The sequence below is a fragment of the Bos javanicus genome, chromosome 7, assembly GCF_032452875.1.
Source record: "Bos javanicus breed banteng chromosome 7, ARS-OSU_banteng_1.0, whole genome shotgun sequence".
NCBI classification, from domain to species: domain Eukaryota; kingdom Metazoa; phylum Chordata; class Mammalia; order Artiodactyla; family Bovidae; genus Bos; species Bos javanicus.
Genome location: NC_083874.1, coordinates 48,899,521 through 48,921,299, shown reverse-complemented (window position 1 = coordinate 48,921,299; position 21,779 = coordinate 48,899,521). Strand labels below are relative to the sequence as shown.

The 21,779-nt window shown below is 37.5% G+C and overlaps 1 protein-coding gene across 2 annotated transcripts in view; it reads right to left on the bottom strand.

The window, feature by feature from the left end:
• PKD2L2 (polycystin 2 like 2, transient receptor potential cation channel) overlaps positions 1-21,779 on the bottom strand; it is a 45,877-nt gene that overhangs the window by 12,058 nt on the left and 12,040 nt on the right. For both annotated transcript variants that reach the window (XM_061423604.1, XM_061423605.1), the window contains exons 6-10: positions 21,091-21,319; positions 9,922-10,092; positions 9,234-9,415; positions 1,218-1,338; positions 85-186 (exon numbers count right to left, since the gene is read on the bottom strand). In XM_061423604.1, coding sequence (XP_061279588.1) covers positions 85-186; positions 1,218-1,338; positions 9,234-9,415; positions 9,922-10,092; positions 21,091-21,319 — 805 coding nt within the window. The remainder of the gene's footprint in view (positions 1-84; positions 187-1,217; positions 1,339-9,233; positions 9,416-9,921; positions 10,093-21,090; positions 21,320-21,779) is intronic.

Sequence of the window (21,779 nt, the reverse complement as noted above, 5' to 3'; positions counted from 1 at the left end):
AACCCCTCCCTGCACTACCACTTGGGGTATCAACCAAACAAGATTGGCCTCAGAATTCTGATGAGGAGAATTTGATATACATACCTTTTTAATCATTTTACCAAGTTGAAAATCTGGCCTTCTGCCTATTGAATAGTCAGCTTTCACTTCAGAATAGGTATCATTAATTATTGCCAAGAACATGTTCTGAGGAGAAATAGTCAAATGAAGTATTTCAGTAAAAATTTAGTTTAAAAGTTAATGGCTTAGACAGGTGCTGGGATTTGTAAAATTAGATTTAAATTTTAAAAGTAACATGCTCAGTAAGAGAGAGATGGCTCTCAGACTATATATAAAAAAATGTAGTGGAATGGGAAATATTTAGTGTGTGGATATGGGCAAGTATGTTTATGATAAATGGGAAAAACAATGTAAAATAGTGCATATAAACTGGTTAATATATAGAAATTTATTAATGTTAGATATCAGAAGAAAACTTAGAATAATATGTGTTCATAGGTTTTTTTTTTTTTTTCCTTTAAAATTCTGTAGAGTTTTTAAATGTACAGTTTTACTAGGGCTCTTAAAACTACCAGTGTGCAGATTAACACAGAATTGTGGAGAGAGTATTCTTAATCTCAAGCCCACCTCTCCACATTTCTCTGTGGCCCAGATCTGTTGCTTTGAGGACTCCTGCCCACCATCAGGGTATAACTGCTGTGCATGACCAAAAAAAAAAAGTTGTCATGGAGGACAGTAGCAGTGCTTTGAGTAGAAAAGCAAGTTCCTTGATTAAGAAGGCCAAATAGGTTTGTCCCCAGCACATGTGAGAGACTCATAAATTCTGGGGACTCATAAAAATGACAGAGTGTCAGCTTTCAGCCATAAGGGCCAAAAGCTGTTGTGATGGGCAGAATATGAATGACCTGATTCATACTTACTGGTGTGAAATATCCCAGGCTGGAGAGACCTGGGACATTGAAGTTATATGTGTAAAAGATTTAGGAACTCTTGGCATACAGTAAACACTCAGATGGTAACTATTATGGTCACATTCTCCATTGGACAACTTAAAATCACTTAGACTTGCTGGATTACTAGAAATCTACACAGTTCTTAATAAATGTAAGTGTTCTGACAACTAAGGAGTGATACTGTAATTTCTTCTAAATTAGTAATTATATTTTTTATTCTGAAAAGCATAAGCAAAAAAAGGGAGTATATTCGATCTTTCTTACCAGCAGGACAAAGAACACGAAAAAGATGAAAGTGATGAAGTAAATGGGTCCCAAGATACGATTGGCTTGCTGAATGCCAGCAAAATTAAAATCTCCAAGAACTATACGAAATTGCGTGAATCTTTTATGGGGATAAAGAAAAGCATTAGAAAATATTATATCTCTTCATACATACATGACAACTAATGGTTACTAATGTGTCTAGGAAAAATACCTAACTGCATAAATAGTATGTGCTTTCTGGCTTTAGTTTTGTTAGCATACAATCGGGTGTAGAAAATTCCCCTGAAGGCAAGACTTAATAGCTGAACAGATAGTTTAGGAAATGATGGGGCTTCAATTTATTTAACCAATGTGAACCCAGTGTTCACCTCCAAGATTTGAACCTTGAGATTCCTCCTTACCAGCTTGTCTTGAGAGTTACCTCCTTAGCCATTCCTGTGCCCTTATAAAACTTAGGATACTTTGACCTTCCCCAAAAGTGACTTTCATCTTGGAAATAGACCCGAGAACCCTACAACTTCTTTTATCAATGATACGCTTAATTTCTGCTGCTCCTCTACTGAAGTGTAAGGATGCCAACAATTTATCACTTGTCGAGTCTCAAGCAAGTGCTGGTAATGATCCTCAAACATGAGCCTGAGTTTTGTTTTATTTTCTCCAATAAATATAAAAACTTGGCTTTGATGTGAAATAGCATTGAAAATGTTATAAAGCTTCATTTTATAGATGGAAAAATTAAGAAATTAAGGCCTCAAATGAACAGTAGTAGGAGAGGTAGAATTAGGATTTCATAACCTGAAGTCTTATTTTTTCATCGTTAATTTGCAGTGGTATTGCCAGACATACCAGAGATACGTTAAAAATTATAAAAATGTAATATATATGTTAATATATATGTATTTTAAGGGGAAACCTGGAAAGGAGTTTTTACTAGTATGTAGACACTTTACTATCGTTTTTCCAGTAGTCATGTACAGATGCAAGAGTTGGACCATACAGAAGGCCAAAGGATTGATGCTTTCCAATTGTGGTAATGGAGAAGACTCTAGACAGTCCCTTGGACTGCAAGGAGATCAAACCAGTCAATCCTAAAGGAAATCAACCCTGAATATTCATTGGAAGGACTGAAGCTGAGGCTCCAATACTTTGGCCACCTAATGTGAAGAGCCAACTCATTAGAAAAGACGCTGATGCTGGGAAAGATTGAAGGCAGGAGGAGAAGGGACGACAGAGGGTGAGATATTTGGATGGCATCACTGACTCAGTGAACATGAGTTTGAGCAAACTTCAAGAGACAGTGAAAGACAGGGAAGCTTGGAGTGCTATAGTCCATGAGGTTCCAAAGAGTTGGACAAAACTTAGTGATTGAACAACAGACACTTTGCATGATTTTTTCAGTCAAAGGACTGAAAAAGAATGTTTCTTGTTTTTTAAGCCAATCACATGAAGGGAACCATAGCACCGTGTACAATAAAGGAAGAAAATGTGTTCAAAGAAATCAGCTATTTGGAGTCCTAGGACTCGAGTTTTCTGGAATTTCATCCTTGGTACCTGAGACCTGACTAAATCATATGTAAAGTATTTATCTAGTTTCTAATACTGAATTCAAATGCTTTTTACATATGACAGAGAAATGCTGAATTAGGAGACCAAAGTTTCTTAGCAAATCAAACTTTTTTCTCTCTGGCATAGGAGAATATGAGGTTTTATTTAAGTGTTTTTAATTTGATTTTTTAATGCTTAAGTTGTATTTAAGAAATGATAAGTATTTGATACTTTTTCAAATATGCCACTTTTTACACTATCCTGTTCTCTAAAGATATTTTCTGACTTGTGTTTTATTTCTCTAAATATATTACTATTACTATATTTGAAGTCTATGAGTTTGTTTCTGTTGTCTGTTGTATCTGTTAGTTCTTATGATTTTTTCCTCCTTTTATATGAGGTTATCTTTGACCATGAGCAGAAAATTATACTTGAAGGACTTGGGATGAAGATACTGTTTTCCAGAGAGATTTGTATATGTGTCTGCAGGTGTATATGGACATTCGAGCTTGGGGCTATCTTAAACCAAGTTCAAGATAATGAGCTTCCCTGGATAGGTGAAGCTCATTTAATCCCTAGGTGATTAAACCCCAACTTCAAGTCACTGAGGGATTTATTTTTAACTTGAGGCTGTAGCACTTCAGATCCCTGCTTTATGTGTGGCGAGGTTATCACACACTGCTCTTCTCCCCCTACCCCACTTTCCAACACACACACAAAGGCTCTGGGTTTCTCTTCTGTCTCCTCCTTGAGAAGTAACTAGGGACACAATTTCTTAACTTTCTCCTGGATCAGCAAAAATGCCTTCACAATGGAGATTTTGGGGAAGATGGAGTAAGGAGCACTAGGAATCTGTCTCACCACCTTGACAACAGTCTCACTGGCACAATCTGATGTAACATTTGAAATGAACTCTGTAGAGTCTGTTGGCTTGCAACATCTAGGAAAGAACTGGACAATTTGAGTAAATTTAAACTTTTAGTTTGACAGCAGCTACCCACCTCCTGGGCTTCCCAGGTGACTCAGTGGTAGAGAATCCATCTCCCAATGCAGGAGACTCTGGTTTGATCCCTGAGTTGGGAAGATAACCCTCGGGGAAGAATTGGCAACCCACTCCATCAATTCTTGCCAGAAAAATTCCATGGACAGAGGAGCCTGGTGTATAGCCACGGATTATAGTCCATGGGGTCGTAAAGAGTTGGACGTGACTGAGTGAGCATGTGTGCGCGTGCACGTGCACTTCCAATCCCTCAGCCCGTGGCAGGTGGCCCTGCGTGTATTCCTGGAGCAGCTTGTGCATGGCTTGTGGGAGCCAGGGTGGGCAAGAAGGATTGGATTGTCCAAACATCAGGGGTCTGTGTTCTGATTGCTGCTGATGACGAGGCAGGTATCTCACTACATTGGTTGCAAGTCCCTCCCTCTCTGGCCGAAGCAATGTCCTTGGGATTTAGAGGCTCAATGCCCTTTCCTTCTTCATTTTTTTCTTTCTTCCCTTTGGGAACCAGACATTAAAGACTAGGACACTGAAAAAATAAACACAAAATCCCCTGCATATGTGGAGGAAATTAGAAAATCACTATGCATGCCCAAGGAATGGCACAGGTTCAGAAGAGACCTGAGAAGACCTTTTAAGTTTACACCTCAGGCTGATCCTCAGCATGGAGACAGTCAACAATGAAAAACCACAGCAGAAAACATAGCAGGCCCTGGGGAAGGGAAATCAATTGATTTCCAAAATTATCACATTGTTAGACTTAAATGTTTCAGTTCAGTTCAGTCAGTCGTGTCTGACTCTTTGTGACCCCATGAGCAGCACGCCAGGCCTCCCTGCCCATCACCAACTACCGGAGTTCACTCAAACTCAGGTCCATTGAGTCGGTGATGCCATCCAGCCATCTCATCCTCTGTCGGCCCCTTCTCCTGCTGCCAATCCCTCCCAGCATCAGGGTCTTTTCCAATGAGTCAACTCTTTGCATGAGGTGGCCAAAGTATTGGAGTTTCAGCTTTAGCATCAATCCTTGCAATGAACACCCAGGACTGATCTCCTTTAGGATGGACTGGCTGGATCTCCTTGCAGTCCAAGGACTCTCAAAAGTCTTTTCCTATACCACAGTTCAAAAGCCAGAAGGAAAAACATAAATACAGTATACTAACGCATATATATGGAATTTAGAAAGATGGTAACAATAACCCTGTGTACGAGACAGCAAAAGAGACACTGATGTATAGAACAATCTTATGGACTCTGTGGGAGAGGGAGAGGGTGGGAAGATTTGGGAGAATGACATTGAAACATGTAAAATATCATGTAAGAAACGAATTGCCAGTCCAGGTTCGATGCACGATACTGGATGCTTGGGGCTAGTGCACTGGGACGACCCAGAGGGATGGTATGGGGAGGGAGGAGGGAGGAGGGTTCAGGATGGGGAACACATGTATACCTGTGGCGGATTCATTTTGATATTTGGCAAAACTAATACAATTATGTAAAATTAAAAAAAAAACAAACACATCAATTCTTCAGCGCTCAGCTTTCTTCACAGTCCCAACTCTCACATCCATACATGACCACTAGAAAAACTGTAGCCTTGACTAGACAGACCTTTGTTGGCAAAGTAATATCTCTGCTTTTTAATATGCTATCTAGGTTGGTCATAACTTTCCTTCCAAGGAGTAAGCGTCTTTTAATTTCATGGCTGCAGTCACCCATCTGCAGTGATTCTGGCACCCCAAAAAATAAAGTGACAGTTTCCCCATCTATTTCCCACGAAGTGATGGGACCAGATGCCATGATCTTTGTTTTCTGAATGTTGAGCTTTAAGCCAACTTTTTCACTCTCCTCTTTGACTTTCATCAAGAGGCTTTTTAGTTCCTCTTCACTTTCTGCCATGAGGGTGGTGTCATCTGCATATCTGAAGTTATTGATATTTCTCCTGGCAGTCTTGATTCCAGCTTGTGCTTCTTCCAGCCCAGCGTTTCTCATGATGTACTCTGTATAAAATAAATAAGCAGGGTGACAATATACAGCCTTGACGTACTTTTCCTATTTGGAACCAATCTGTTGTTCCATGTTGCTTCCTGACCTGCATATAGGTTTCTCAAGAGGCAGGTCAAGTGGCCCATCTCTTTCAGAATTGTCCACAGTTTATTGTGATCCACACAGTCAAAAGCTTTGGCATAGTCAATAAGGCAGAAATAGATGTTTTTCTGGAGCTCTCTTGCTTTTTCCATGATCCAGCGGATGTTGGCAATTTGATCTCTGGTTCCTCTGCCTTTTCTAAAACCAGCTTGAACATCTGGAAGTTCACGGTTCACATATTGCTGAAGCCTGGCTTGGAGAATTTTGAGAATTGTGCAGTAGTTTGAGCATTCTTTGGCATTGCCTTTCTTTGGGATTGGAATGAAAACTGACCTTTTCCAGTCCTGTGGCCATTGCTGAATTTTCCAAATTTGCTGGCATATTGAGTGCAGCACTTTGACAGTGTCGTCTTTCAGGATTTGAAATAGCTCATCTGGAATTCCATCCCCTCCACTAGCTTTGTTTGTAGTGATGCTTTCTAAGGCCCACTTGACTTCACATTCCAGGATGTCTGGCTCTAGGTGAGTGATCACACCATCGTGATTATCTGGTTTACAACAAAAAATGACAAGGCATACAAAGAAAGGAGAGTATGGCCTATTCAAAGGGAAAAAGTGAATCAACAAAAACTATCCCTGAGTGAGACCACATGGTAGACTCCTAGACCTAACCATTTTAAAGATTCTCAAAGAACTAAAACAAGTTGGAGAAAGTCAAGAAAACTAAGTATGAACAAAATGGAAATATCAGGAAAAAGAAAACCTCAAACCAAAAAGAAATTCTAGAGCTGCAAAGTACAATAACTGAAATGAAAATTCATTAGAGGGCTTCAAAGGTAGATTTGCAGGCAGAAAAAAAAATTAGTGAATTTGAAGGTAGGGCCATTGAAATAACTGAGTCTGAGGAACAGAAAGAGAAGAGTTTACAGAAAAAGTGAACAGGGCCTTAAGGGACTTATGAGACATCATCAAGTGGACCAACATATGCGTAAGCATATGAAAATGCTCAGTATTGCTAATTAGCAGAGAAATGCAAATCCAAGACACAGTGAGATACTATACCTCACACCCATTAGGATGGCTACCATCAAAACAAAATAATTTTTGATAAGGCTGTGGAGAAAGTGAAACCTCTATGCACCGTTAGAAGAAATGTAAAATTCAGTGTCTACTGTGGACAACAGTATAGCAGTTCCTCAGAAAATTCAAAATTACCATATGATCCAAAATTCTACTTCTGGGTATATACCCAAAAGAATTCAAAGTAGGATCTCAAATCGATTTGTACACCATGTTCTCACCGTAACATTATTCAGAAGAATGAAAACATGGAAGCAGCTCAAGTGTCATTGACAGATTAATGGAAAGCAAAATGTGATGTGTGTGTAACACACAGTGGAATATTATTCAGCCTCAAAAAGGAAGGAAATCCTGACACATTCTACAACATTGTTGACGATATTATGCTAAGTGGAATAAATTAGAAATGGACAAATAGTGTATGATTCTATGAGAATTACCTCAAGTAATCAAAATGAGAGACAAAAAGTACACTAATGGTTGCAGGGGCTGGAGTAGGGGGAGAAATGGAGAATTCCTGTTTAATGAATATGAGAGTTTCAGTTTTGCAAGATAGATTTCTGGAGGTGAATGATGGTGATGATTGAACAATACAAATGTACTTCACTCTTAGAAATGGTTTTAAAAGTAGTTAAGATGGTAAATTTTATAACAGCTTAAAATCTTTATCAGCTTTAAAAAAGCCTTCAGGGAAGAATAGCTTTGGATGCTAGAGCTACTTCTCTGGGTTCTTGCTTTCTGATTTTGGACACTCATAAATTGTGAAGAGATTGATTTGAATAGCCTTGCACATCATTACCAAAAGCAGAAGTTCCCTCAATCCATTCTGAACCTTTCTGTCTGCTTAATTTGTGTCTTATACTTTCTTTCCTCCCATTATCCAAGGTAAGACACATTTCCAACCTGTAGATTATTACATTCATATTTAATGTCCAGTATTAATTAGTTTTATTACTACACTTAAGATCCTAGGAAGGGACCAAGAAGTTGTTGAAACTGCAAACATTGACTCAGGGTAAACTAGTTAGACTTCTCATTTGTAGTTGGAAGGGACCTCTGGGAGAGATTTAGTTCAGCCCATTCATTTACAGACAAAGAAATTAAGATCTAGAAAAATTAAATAGCTAGTGGCAGATGTAGAAAGTAGAATTCTATCCTCTTGTTTAGTAAAGGATTATTTCAGAAAAAATGTTATTAAATTTCAAACAGTGGTACTTCAATTATTTACATGTGGATAATGAGATTTTCCCGACTAAATTCAGTTGCTCAGTTATGTCTGACTCTTTGTGATCCCATGGAATGCACTAAAATTTACTCCCAATTGAGTAAAAGGACCATGGACAATTTGAGGAATTCTGAACTGAAGAAAGTAGTACAGTTTTTCTCAGAGCCCTATGTTACCATGGACTACAAATTTCCAAGAGTGATGGGAAATTTCTTAAACTTTCTTAAATATTAAACTATTTCCCCCAGAAAATCTTAGTCTAGATTGTACAGAACACATTTTTGAGACCTGATATTTTAGACCAGCAGAGCCCAAAGTATCTGGCACCAGGGACTGGTTTCGTGCAAGACAATTCTTCCATGCACTGCAGAAGCAGGGGTGGCTTCAGGAGGATTTAAGCACCTGGCATTTATTGTGCATTTTTTTTCTATTATTACATTAGCTCCATCAGATCAGAGGTTGGGGACCCCTGTGTTAGACAATCTCTCTCTCTCTCTCTCTCTCTCTCACACACACACACACACATATAATTATTTTTATACAGACAACTTGTTTTACCTACTCAAAAATGGAAGTCAATTTATTAAAATTACTCACTTCTAAAGAAGAGCCTGAATACTTTTCTAGGCATTCTACCTAGTCAGTTCTATAAGTTAGTTATCTGCTAATTGCTTTATGTGTATAAAGCTATTTTTAAAATTCAGCTTTGCCAGATCAGCAAAGGACAATCAAGTCAATATCAATGAAAGGATTCTAAAGATGCCCTCTAAAGGAAACACTTCTTTTGCCCAGAGAATAGATACTATGGAGAAATGGAGCCAATATTTTTTAACTTAGATAAAATTTTCACTTCTAGAATAGTAAAAAATTATTTTTCTAACTTGATCTAGTAACAAGTGAAGAGTGGATAACACCTTCAATTTGGATCTTTCAATGTCTAACTGCACTTTGAGTATAACACATATTTAGCCATCAGTGAAAATATCAAACCATTTTAAAATTTATTAAAGCTTATGTCACTACTTATAGGCATATTCATGATTTTTTGTTATAAACTGGAAAATATATTTATACTAAGAGCTTACATGGCATTTTGAAAAGTGGAAAAGTCGTCAACCTGTGATCCAAAAACAAGAAATCCTAACTGAGCGTAAGCAAAGAATATTATAAAAAACATGATAGCAAATCCTATTATGTCTTTGATACATCGTGACAAGGTTGATGACAGCTGAGACATTGTCTTATTAAAGCTTATGAATTTGAATATCTGAAAAAGAACAAAATTAATTGAGATAGAATACTAAAGATTATACTTAGAGTAAGTTAATTTCAGAAGAAATCTGCTTCAAATTAAGAGAGATGCTTAATGATGGTCAAGGATGTTTGAGGATTTGCCAGCAATCATCACAAAGCCAAACTACTTTTAAAAATTACTGTATAGTTAAGAGTATCTTTTTGTTTTTTTTTTTCCCCATAACTTTGTAGTTTGAGTTCTTACTATCTAATGTAATAAAGTGAAGTCGCTCAGTCATGACCAACTCTTTGCAACCCCATGGACTGTAGCTGCCAGGCTCCTCCATCCATGGGATTTTCCAGGAAAGAATACTGGAGTGGGTTGCCATTTCCTTCTCCAGGGGATCTTCCCAAGCCAGGGATCGAACCTGGGTCTCCCACACTGCAGGCAGACTCTTTACCATCTGAGCCACCAGGGAAGGCTTTTATCTAATGTAATAAAACATATCTAATCTGTTATATCTGATAAAATATAAATACCTTTATCCATGCAAAGAAGATGGTTATGGCAATTATGTTGTTGTAATAAATGTGCCAGTATGCAAGAAAATAGAAATCTGAATATTTTTCAGTATTTCTTAACAGTCGTCCAATCATGCGATAAATTTGCATATTAGAGTATAAGCTGAAGAAAACAGTCGAAAAACATAACTAAATGGGAAAATAAGAAGAGTTAGATATCATTTCTACCTCTAAATGTGTAGCCTATAAACAAATACATGAAAAACTTCATCAGAAGTTCAACCAAAAGGAAAGGATAAGACAACTTTATTTATTTATTTATTTATTTTTTAACCCCATGGACTGTAGCCCTCCAGGCTCCTCCATCCATGGGATTTTCCAGGCAAGAGTACTGGAGTGGGTTGCCATTTCCTTCTCCAAAGACATAACTTTAATGTAGCATAATTATCATAAAAGTAACAAAATATTGGCTATATATATTGGAAAATCTATATGCCTTTTTGTTTCTTTGAGGCATAAAACACAAATATATAAAATGATTATATAATTCTGACTAGGCTATAAGAGTTTTTGCTCCATTTAACTACATGATACCTAAGAGTTTAATATTTTTCACTCTTAAGAAAAATTTTTTTACAGTTCCAAAAAAATAACCCCCTTTAGGACTCTTTAACAGTGTTTTAAAAATTAAGTTTTTATTGAAGGATAATTGCTTTACAGACTTTTGTTGTTTTCTGTCAAACCTCAAAAAGAATCAGCCATAGGTATACATATCAGTTCAGTTCAGTCCCTCAGTCGTGTCCAACTCTTTGCGACCCCATGGACTGCAGCATGCCAGGCCTCCCTGCCCATTACCAACTCCCGGAGTTTACTCAAACTAATGTACATCGAGTCAGTGATGCCATCCAACAATCTCATCCTCTGTTGTCCCCTTCTCCCGCCTTCAGTCTTTCCCAGCATCAGGATCTTTTCAAATGAGTCAGTTCTTCGCTTCAGGTGGTCAAAGTATTGGAGCTTCAGCTTCAGCATCAGTCCTTCCAATGAATATTCAGGACTGGTTTCCTTTAGGATGGACTTGTTGGATCTCCTTGCAATCCAAGGGACTCTCAAGAGTCTTCTCCAACACCACAGTTCAAAAGCATCAATTCTTCGGTGCTCAGCTTTCTTTACAGTCCAACTCTGACATCCATACATGACTACTGGAAAAACTATAGCTCTGACTAGATTGACTTTTGTTGGCAAAGTAATGTCTGCTTTTTAATATGCTGTCTAGGTTGGTCATAACTTTTCTTCCAAGGAGCAAGCATTTTTAAATTTCATGGCTGCAGTCACCATCTGCAGTGATTTTGGAGCACCCCAAGAATAAAGTCGCTCACTGTTTCCATTGCTTCCCCATTTATTTGCCATGAAGTGATGGGACCAGATGCCATGATCTTAGTTTTTTGAATGTTGAGTTTTAAGCCAACTTTTTCACTTTGATCAAGAGGCTCTTTAGTTCTTCCCTTTCTGCAATAAGTGTGATGTCATCTGCATATCTGAGGTTATTGATATTTTTCCCGGCCATCTTGATTCCAGCTTGTGCTTCATCCAGCCCAGCATTTCTCATGATGTACTCTGCATATAAGTTAAATAAACACGGTGACAATATACAGCCTTGATGTACTCCTTTCCCAACTTGGAACCAGTCTGTTGTTCCATGTCCAGTTCTAACTGTTGCTTCTTGACCTGCATATAGATTTCTCAGGAGGCAGGTCAGGTGGTCTGATATTCCCATCTCTTGAAGAATTTCCCACAGTTTGTTGTGATCCACACAGTCAAAGGCTTTGGCGTAGTCAATAAAGCAGAAGTAAATGTTTTTCAGGAACTACTTTGCTTTTTCCATGATCCAACAGATGTTGGCAATTTGATCTCTGTTTCCTCTGCCTTTTTAAAATCCAGGTTGACCATCTGGAAGTTCACGGTTCATGTACTATTAAGGCCTGGCTTGGAGGATTTTGAGCATTATTTTGCTTGTGTGTGAGATGGGTGCAATTGTGCACAGTTTGAGCATTCTTTGGCATCGCCTTTCTTTGGGATTGGAATGAAAACTGACCTTTTCCAGTCCTGTGGCCACTGCTGAGTTTTCAAATTTGCTGGCATATTGAGTGCAGCACTTTTATAGCATCATCCTTTAGGATTTGAAATAGCTCAACTGGAAATCCATCACCTCCACTAGCTTTGTTCGTAGTGATGCTTCCTAAAGATCACTTGACTTCACATTCCAGGATGTCTGGCTCTAGGTGAGTGACCACACCATTGTGATTATCTGGGTTGTGAACATCTTTTTTGTGTAGTTCTGTGTATTCTTGCCATCTCTTGTTAATATCTTCTGCTTCTGTTAGGTCTGTACCATTTCTGTCCTTTATTGTGCCCATCTTTGCATGAAATGTTCCCTTGGTATCTCTAATTTTCTTGAAGAGATCTCTAATCTTTCCCATTCAATTGTTTTCCTCTATTTCTTTTCATTGATCACCGAGGAAAGCTTTCTTATTTCTCCTTTCTATTCTTTGGAACTTTGCATTCAAATGAATATAGATTTCCTTTTCTCCTTTGCCTTTCACTTCTCTTCTTTTCACAGCTATATAAATAAGACCTCCTCAGACAGCCATTTTGCCTTTTTGCATTTCGTTTTCTTGGGGATAGTCTTGATCCCTGTCTCCTGTATATCATGAGCCTCCATCCATAGTTCTTCAGGCACTCTGTCAGATCTAATCCCTTGAATCTATTTCTCACTTCTGCTGTATAATCATAAGGATTTGATTTAGGTCATACCTGAATGGTCTAGTTGTTTTCCCTACTTTCTTCAATTTCAGTCTGAATTTGGCAATAAAGAGTTCATGATCTGAGCCACAGTCAGCTCCCAGTCTTGTTTTTGCTGACTGTATAGAGCTTCTCCATCTTTGGCTGCAAAGAATATAATCAATCTGATTTTGGTGTTGACCATCTGGTGATGTCCCTGTGTAGAGTCCTCTCTTGTGTTGTTGGAAGAGGGTGTTTGCTATGACCAGTGTATTCTCTTGGCAAAGTTCTATTAGCCTTTGCCCTACTTCATTCTGTACTCCCAAGGCCAAATTTGCCTTTTACTCCAGGTATCTCTTGACTTCCTACTTTTGCATTCCAGTCCCCTATAATGAAAAGGACATCTTTTTTGGGTGTTAGTTCTAGAAGGTCTTGTAGGTCTTCATAGAACCGTTCAGCTTCAGCTTCTTCAGCACTTCTGGGCAGGGCATAGACTTGGATTATTGTGATATTGAATGGTTTGCCTTGGAAACAAACAGAGATCATTCTGTCGTTTTTGAGATTGCATCCAAGTACTGCATTTCAGACTCTTTTGTTGACTATGATGGCTACTCCATTTCTTCTAAGGGATTCTTGCCCATAATAGTAGATATAATGGTCATCTGAGTTGAATTTACCCATTCCAGTCCATTTTACTTCACTGATTCCTAAAATGTCGATGTTCACTCTTACCATGTCCTGTTTGACCACTTCCAATTTGCCTTGATTCATGGACCTAACATTCCAGGTTCCTATGCAATATTGCTCTTTACAGCATTGAACTTTACTTCCATCACTAGTCACATCCACAGCTGCATGTTGTTTCTGCTTTGGCTCCGTCTCATTCTTTGTGGAGTTATTTCTCCACTGATCTCCAGTAGCATATTGGGCACCTGCTGACCTGGGGGGTTCATCTTTCAGTGTCCTATCTTTTTGCCTTTTCATACTGTTCATGGGGTTCTCACGGCAGGAATACTGAAGTGGTTTGCCATTCCCTTCTCCAGTGGTATACATATATTCCACCCTTTTGAAACTCCCTCCCACCTCCTTCCCCATCTCACCCCTCTAGGTTAATACAGAGCCCCTGTTTGAGTTTCCCTAGCCATATAGCAAATTCTTGTTGGCTATTTAATTTACATATGGTAATGTAAGTTTCCATATTACTCTCTCTATACATCTCACCCTCTCCTCCCCTCTCCCCATGTCTATAAATCTATTCTGTATGTCTTTTTCTCCACTTCTGCCCTGTAAATAAATTCTTCAGTACCATTTTCTAGATTCTGTATATATGCATTAGAATACAATATTTATCTTTCCCTTTCTGACTACTTCACTCTGTTTAATAGGTTCTTGGTTCATTCACCTCATTAGAACTGACTCAAATGCATTCCTTTTTATGGCTAAGTAAGATTCTATTGTGTATTTGTACCAAAACTTCTCCATCCATTCATCTGTCGATGGACATCTAGGTTGCTTCCATGTTCTAACTATTGTAAATAGTGATGCAATTAACAATGGGACACATGTTTCTTTTTCAGTTTTGGTTTCCTCAGGGTATATGCCTAGGAGTGGGATTGCTGGGTCATATGGTGGTTTTATTCCTAGCTTTTTAAGGAATCTCCATACCGTCTTCCATAGTGGCTGTATCAGTTTACATTCCCACCAACAGTGCAAGAGTGTTCCCTTTTCTCCACACCCTCTCCAGCATTTATTGTTTGTAGACTTTTTGATGATGGCCATTCTGACCGGTGTGAGGTGATATCTCATTGTAGTTTTGATTTGCATTTCTCTAATAATGAGCGATGTTGAGCATCTTTTCATGTATTTGTTAGTCATCTGTATGTCTTCTTTGGAGAAATGTCTATTTATGTCTTTCTCCCACTTTTTGATTGGGTGGGTTGTTCTTCTGGCATTGTGTTGTATGAGCTGCTTGTGTATTTTGGAAATTAATCCTTTTTCAGTTGTTTCATTTGCTATTATTTTCTCCCATTTTGAGGGTTGTCTTTTCACCTTGCTTATAGTTTCCTTTGCTGGGTAAAAGCCTTTACGTTTAATCAGGTCCCACTTGTTTACTTTTGTTTTTATTTCCATTACTCTAGGAGGTGGGTCATAGAGGAGCTTGCTTTGATTTATGTCATTGACTGTTCTGCCTATGTTTTCCTCTAAGAGTTTTATAGTTTCTAGTCTTACACTTAGGTCTTTAATCCATTTTGAGTTTATCTTTGTATATGGTGTGAGGAAGTGTTCTAATTTCATTCTTTTACATGTAGCTGTCCAGTTTTCCCAGCACCACTTATTGAAGAGGCTGTCTTTGCCCCATTGTATATTCTTGCCTCCTTTCTCAAAACTAAGGTACCCATAGGAGCATGGGTTTATTTATGGGCTTTCTATCTTGTTCCATTGGTCTATATTTCTGTTTTTATGCCAGTACTATACTGTCTTGATGACTGTAGTTTTGTAGTATAATCTGAGGTCAGGAATGTTGATTCCTCTAGCTCCATTCTTCTTTTTCAAGACTGCTTTGGCTATTTGGGGTCTTTTTTTTTTTTTTTTATTCTTAAATTTAATAATTTTAAAACATGTGTTCCCCATCCTGAACCCTCCTCCCTCCTCCCTCCCCATACCATCCCTCTGGGTCGTCCCAGTGCACCAGCCCCAAGCATCCAGTATCGTGCATCAAACCTGCACTGGCAGCTCGTTTCTTACATGATATTTTACATGTTTCAATGTTATTCTCCCAAATCTTCCTACCCTCTCCCTCTCCCACAGAGTCCATAAGACTGTTCTATACATCGGTGTCTCTTTTGCTGTCTCGTACAACGGGTTATTGTTACCATCTTTCTAAATTCCATATACATGCGTTAGTATACTGTAGCTAGCAGCTTCTTATCTTCATAAAAATTATTTATTTCTTTTTGGTCGTGCTGGGTCTTCACTGCTGTGTGCTTTCTCTAGTTGTAGCGAGTGAGGACTACTCTTTGTTGTGGAACACAGGCTTCTTAATATGGTGGCTTAATATTTGGGGTCTTTTGTGTTTCCATATAAAATTTTTTGTTCTAGTTCTGTGAAAAATGTTGGTAAATTGATAGGGATCACATTGAATCTGTAGTTTGGATTTGGTAGTATAGTCATTTTCACAGCATTGATTTTTCCTACCCAGGAACATGGAATATCTCTCCATCTGTTTATGTCATCTTTGATTTCTTTCATTAGTGTCTTGTAATTTTCTGTGTACAGTTCTTTTGTCTCCTTAGGTAAGTTTATTTGTAGATATTTAATTCTTTTTGTTGCAATGGTGAATGGGATTGATTCCTTAATTTCTCTTTATGATTTTTCATTGTTGGTATATAGAAATGCAAGTGATTTCTGTGTATTGATTTTATATCCTGCAACTTTGCTAAATTCACTAGCTAGCTCTAGTAATTTTCTGATCCTATCTTTAGGGTTTTCTATGTGCAGTATCATGTCATCTGCAAACAGTGAGAGCTTTACTTCTTCTTTTCTGATCTGGATCCCTTTTATTTCTTTTTCTTCTCTGATTGCTGTAGCTAGGACTTCCAGAACTATGTTGAATAGCAGTGGTGAAAGTGGACACCCTGTGTTGTTCCTGATCTTAGGGGGAATGATTTCAGTTTTTCATCATTGAGAATAATGTTTGCTGTAGGCTTATCATATATATGGCCTTTAGTATGTTGAGGTAGGTTCCTTCTATGCCCATTATTTGAAGAGTTTTAATCATAAATGGGTGATGAATTTTGTCAAAGGTTTATTCTGCATCTTTTGAGATTATCATATGTTTTTTAATCTTTCAGTTTATTAATATGGTATATCACATTGATTGATTTGCATATATTGAAGAATCCTTGCATCCCTGGAATAAACTTAACTTGATCATGGTGTATCAGCTGTTTGATGTGTTGCTTAATTCTGTTTGCTAAAATTTTCTTGAGGATATCTGCATTTATATTCATCAGTGATATTTGCCTGTAGTTTCCTTTTTTTGTGTTGTCTTTGTCTGGTTTTGGTATCAGGGTGATGGTGGCCTCGTAGAATGAGTTTGGAAGTGTTCCTTCCTCTGCAATTTTTTGAAGGAGTTTTAGAAGGCTAGGCATTAGCTCTTCTTTAAATATTTGATAGAATTCTCCTCTGAAGCCATCTGGTCCTAGGCTTTTGTTTTCTGGGAAATTTTTGATTATAGCTTCAATTTCAGTGCTTGTAATTGGGTTGTTCATAACCTCTATTTCTTCCTGGTTCAGTCTTGGAAGATTGAACTTTTCTAAGAATCTGCCCATTTCTTCCAGATTATCCATTTTATTGCCATATAGTTGTTCACAATAGTCTCTTATAATCTTTTGTATTTCTGCATTGTCTGTTGTAATTTCTCCTTTTTCATTTCTAATTTTGTTGATTTGATTCTTTTCTCTTTTGTTCTTGATGAATCTGGCTAAAGGTTTGTCAATTTTGTTTCTCTTCTCAAAGAACCAGCTTTTAGTTTCATTAAACTTTACTATTGTTTCTTTCACTTCTTTTTCATTTACTTCTGCTCAGATCTTTATGATTTATTTCCTTCTACTGATTTTGTTGTTGTTGTTGTTGTTTTTCCAGTTGTTTTAAGTGTAAAGTTAGGTTGTCTTTTCAATGTTTTTCTTATTTTTTGAGGTAGGATTGTATTGCTATAAACTTCCCTCTTAGAACTGCTTTTTGCTACATCCCGTAGGTTTTGAGTTGTCATGTTTTCATTGTCATTTGTTTCTAGAATTTTTTTAACTTCCCTTTTGACTTCTTCAGTAACCTGTTGGTTATTTAGAAACATGTTTTAATCTCCATGGGTTTGTGTTTCTTACAGTTTTTTTCTTGTAATTGATATCTAATCTCATAGCACTGTGGTCAGAGAAGATGCTTGATACGATTTCAATTTTCTTAAATTTACTGAGGTTTGATTTGTGACTCAAGATGTGGTCTATCCTGGAGAGTGTTCCATGTGCACTTGAGAAGAAAGTGTATTCTTCTGCGTTTGGATGGAATGTCCTGAAGATGTCAATGAGATCCATCTCCTCTAATGTATCATTTAAGACTTGTCTTTCCTTATTAATTTTCTGTTTTGATGATATGTCCATTGGTGTGAGTGGGGTGTTCAGAGTCTCCTACTATTATTGTGTTACTGTCAGTTTCTCCTTTTATGTCTGTTAGTGATTGTCTTATGTATTGAGGTGCTCCTATGTTGGGTGCATAGATATTTACAGTTATGTCTTCCTCTTGGATTGATCCCTTGATCATTATGTAGTATCCTTCCTTATCTCTTGTAATCTTTATTTTAAGGTCTATTTTGTCTGATATGAGGATTGCTACTCCAGCTTTCTTTTGCTTCCCATTTGCATGGACTATATTTTTCCATCCTCTCACTTTCAGTCTATATGTGTCTTTAGGTCTGAAGTGGATTTCTTGTAGACAGCATGTATATGGGTCTTGTTTTTGTATCCATTCAGCCAGTATCTGTATTTTGGTTAGAGCATTTAGTCCATTTACATTTAAAGAAATTATTGATATATACGTTCCTACTGCCATTGTCTTAATTGTTTGGGGTTGATTTTGTAGATCTTTTTCCTTCTCTTGTATTTCTTGAGTATATAAGTCCCTTTAATATTTGTTGTAAAGCTGGTTTGGTGGTACTGAATTCTCTTAACTTTTGCTTGTTTGAAAAGCTTTTTATTTCTCCAACAATTTTTGAATGAGATCCTTGCCAGGTATAGTAATCTTGGTTGTAGATTTTTCTCTTTCAGTACTTTAAATATATCCTGCCTTTCCCTTCGGGCCTGCAGAGTTTCTGCTGAAAGTGTATAGGGTTTCTGTTAAGCGAATGGGGTTTCCCTTGTATGTTACTTGTTGCTTTTCTCTTGCTGCTTTTAATATTCTTTGTGTGTTTAGTCTTTGTTAGTTTGATTAGTATGTGTCTTGGCCTGTTTCTCCTTGTGTTTATCGTGTATGGGACTCTTTGTGCCTCTTGGACTTGATTATTTCCTTTTCCATGTTGGGGAAATTTTCAACTATATAATTTCTTCAAAAATTTTCTCATACCCTTTCTTTTTCTCTTCTTCTTCTGGGACCCCTATAATTTGAATGTTGGTGCATTTGGTATTGTCCCAGAAGTCTCTGAGACTATTCTCAGTTCTTTTCATTCTTTTTACTTTATTCTGCTCTTCAGAAGTTATTTCCACCATTTTATCTTCAGCTCACTGATTCATTATTCTGCTTCAGATACTCTGCTATTGATTCCTTCTAGAGTATTTTTAATTTCAGTAATTGCGTTGTCTCTGTATGTTTATTCTTTAATTCTTCTACATCTTTGTTAATTGATTCTTGCATTTTCTTCATTTTGTTTTCAAGGTTTTTGATCATCTTTATTATCATTATTATTCTGAATTCTTTTTCAAGTAGTTTGCCTATTTCATCTTCATGTATTTGGACTTCTGTGTTTCTAGTTTGTCCCTTCTTTTGTGTAGTATTTCTCTGCCTTTTCACTATTATTATTAATTTTTTTTTAAACTTACTGTATTTGAGGTCTCCTTTTCCCAGGCTTCAAGGTTGAATTCTTTCTTCCTTTTGGTTTGTGCCCTCCCAAGGGTGGTCCAGTGGTTTGTGTAAGCTTCATATAGGGTGAGATTTGTGCTGGGTTTTTTTGTTTGTTTTTTTCTCTGATGGGCAAGGCTGAGTGAGTTGGTAATCTTGTCTGCTGGTGATTAAGTTTGTATTTTTGTTTTGTTTGTTGTTTAGATGAGGCGTCCTGCACGGGGTGCTATGGTTGGAGGATGCTGGGTCTTGTATTCAAGTGGTTTCCTTTGTGTGACTTCTCACTATTTGATACTTCCTAGGGTTAGTTCTCTGGTAGTCTAGGATCTTGGAGTCAGTGCTCCCACTCCAAAGGCTCAGGGCTTGATTTCTCCAAACTAGTTCTGAAATAATGGAACATGGAAGAATGCTGTCATCATTTGGGATTCAGTGGTTTACGGCAGGTCTGGGTGGTTGGAAACCACCAAGTGGGACTGGAGGAAGGCAGATTTGGTTGCAGCTCTTTCCAGATGCATTCCAGGTAAACAGGTGTGTGTTGGGGCTGAATAGTGAAGGGCCATGCTGGGACATCGCGATCCAATTCTTTCTTCCTGGCTTTATCCCAGAGTTTACAAATACCCCATGCAGCACACGCCACCTGACTCTGGAGGATTCTGGAGCAGGGGGTGTGCAACTGCACTTACGTGATCCAGCTCTGGGCTGGCGGCTGTGTCTAACAGTTCTTTTAGGAGAGGATTTTAGGACCAGATTATCTTTTTTCTATTATTTATCTATTATTATTATAAAGCTATATGACTGTTATAACTATTATGAAAAATTTCCTTTGACTTCTTTTCCCTAAAATACTCAGTTAAACATTTAATGCTTATGCCCTATGTTAAGCATTATTGGGGGGGGGGTTCCAGAAAAACTTTCAATTTGGTTTTGGGAAACAGATTTTATATATATGTATACACACACACACACACACCAGGTAGAAGGCCTGGCAAGTTTGTGAAGTTCTGCCATTGGGAACAGGTGACCTGGACCTGTCTTGTCACTGTCAGGCTGAAATATATACATATATATTTATATATAATATATATACACAAATACACAGACACACACACTCAATTGGCTATAACTAAGGGCCAATAAGAGTGAAAGATCAGATTGTATAAGCCCGAATATTTGCTCATTGTTCCTAAAACCAAAATCTTACAGTTTGTCTCACTCTGCCCTCTACGTTTATTTTAGTATTTTCTAGTTATAAGAACTGGCAGTCTTTGGAGCTTCTTTCAAGGACTATTCCCCCAATCCTGGTGGCACCTCTGCACCTACAAGCTACCCCTTCTGGCTTCTCAAACCTTATCCCCACCTTCAGTATTCTGCCTAGGCTTGTCTTTTACCTGTTTAAAAATTCAGGATAGCAGATTTAGGCAATGTAGAAGAATACATTTTGAAGGACCTTTCCCCCAAATAATCTTTATTTTCAACACATTCCTGTAAGGAATACATATTTTTGGGTGGGAATAGGGAGACTTAACTGTGCCAATTAAATCATAATACCTATGAAATCACCTATTCCTCTAGGTTTATGCTAGTCCTCACAAGGACCAAATCAGAGAAAAAAAAGACTTCTACCTTTTGGAGGCACACCATTAATATCTACTTTGACAGTTCATTTTATGGTTGATACTTACAGCTTTTAGAATAAATCCCAGATGAATAGAAAATTCTACTTTTTTTTTTTTTTTTTACAGCTCCCTCATTTGTGAGTTCAGATGTGATTTCTATCAACCATATCTGTGAAAATATACTTACCACCAAAAGTAATAATTCTAGCCAGTTCCAAATACTTTTGAAATAGGCAAATTTCAATTCTTTCAGTTTTTTGATTTCTTGTATTGTGAAGACAATAATAAAAATACAAAATATGATTTCACAGGAAGCAATAAAATAATCATAGAAGCTAACGTATCTGAGGAGCTTCACAGAGTAAAACTGCCATGAAGTAAGTATTCCTCCAGTTGCAGGGAATTCTGCCACCAATCTGTAAAATGAGGTTTGTGAAAGTAACTGCATTTCAAGAATTTATATTTCAGTACCTAACTCGATTGAAATTTCCAGTCAGTGATGTTGTATACTTTAATAGTTATTTTGTACAAAATATGTTTTCTCAGGGTAACAGGCTCAAAAAATTCTTGTGGATTTACTTCTTTTTTAATGCTCCACTTTTTTTTTTTTTGGTGTTCTTAAAATTTACAGTGGTCAAAGACCAGTGTAAATGAGAAAGAAAGAAAGATGTGACGTTACATTCATTTTACTCTATGTTTTGATTGCTCATTCATAACTGGGCTGCTAATTTATCCCCACAGAATGAGGGGTGATGTTCAAGAACATGCTGTACTGTTAGTTACTGTTATTATTCAGGGCTTCCCAAATATTTAAGAGGAGGGAAATACACTCTCCCCCTTTAGCTTATCAGAGATACTTCTTGCTTCTAAATCTCA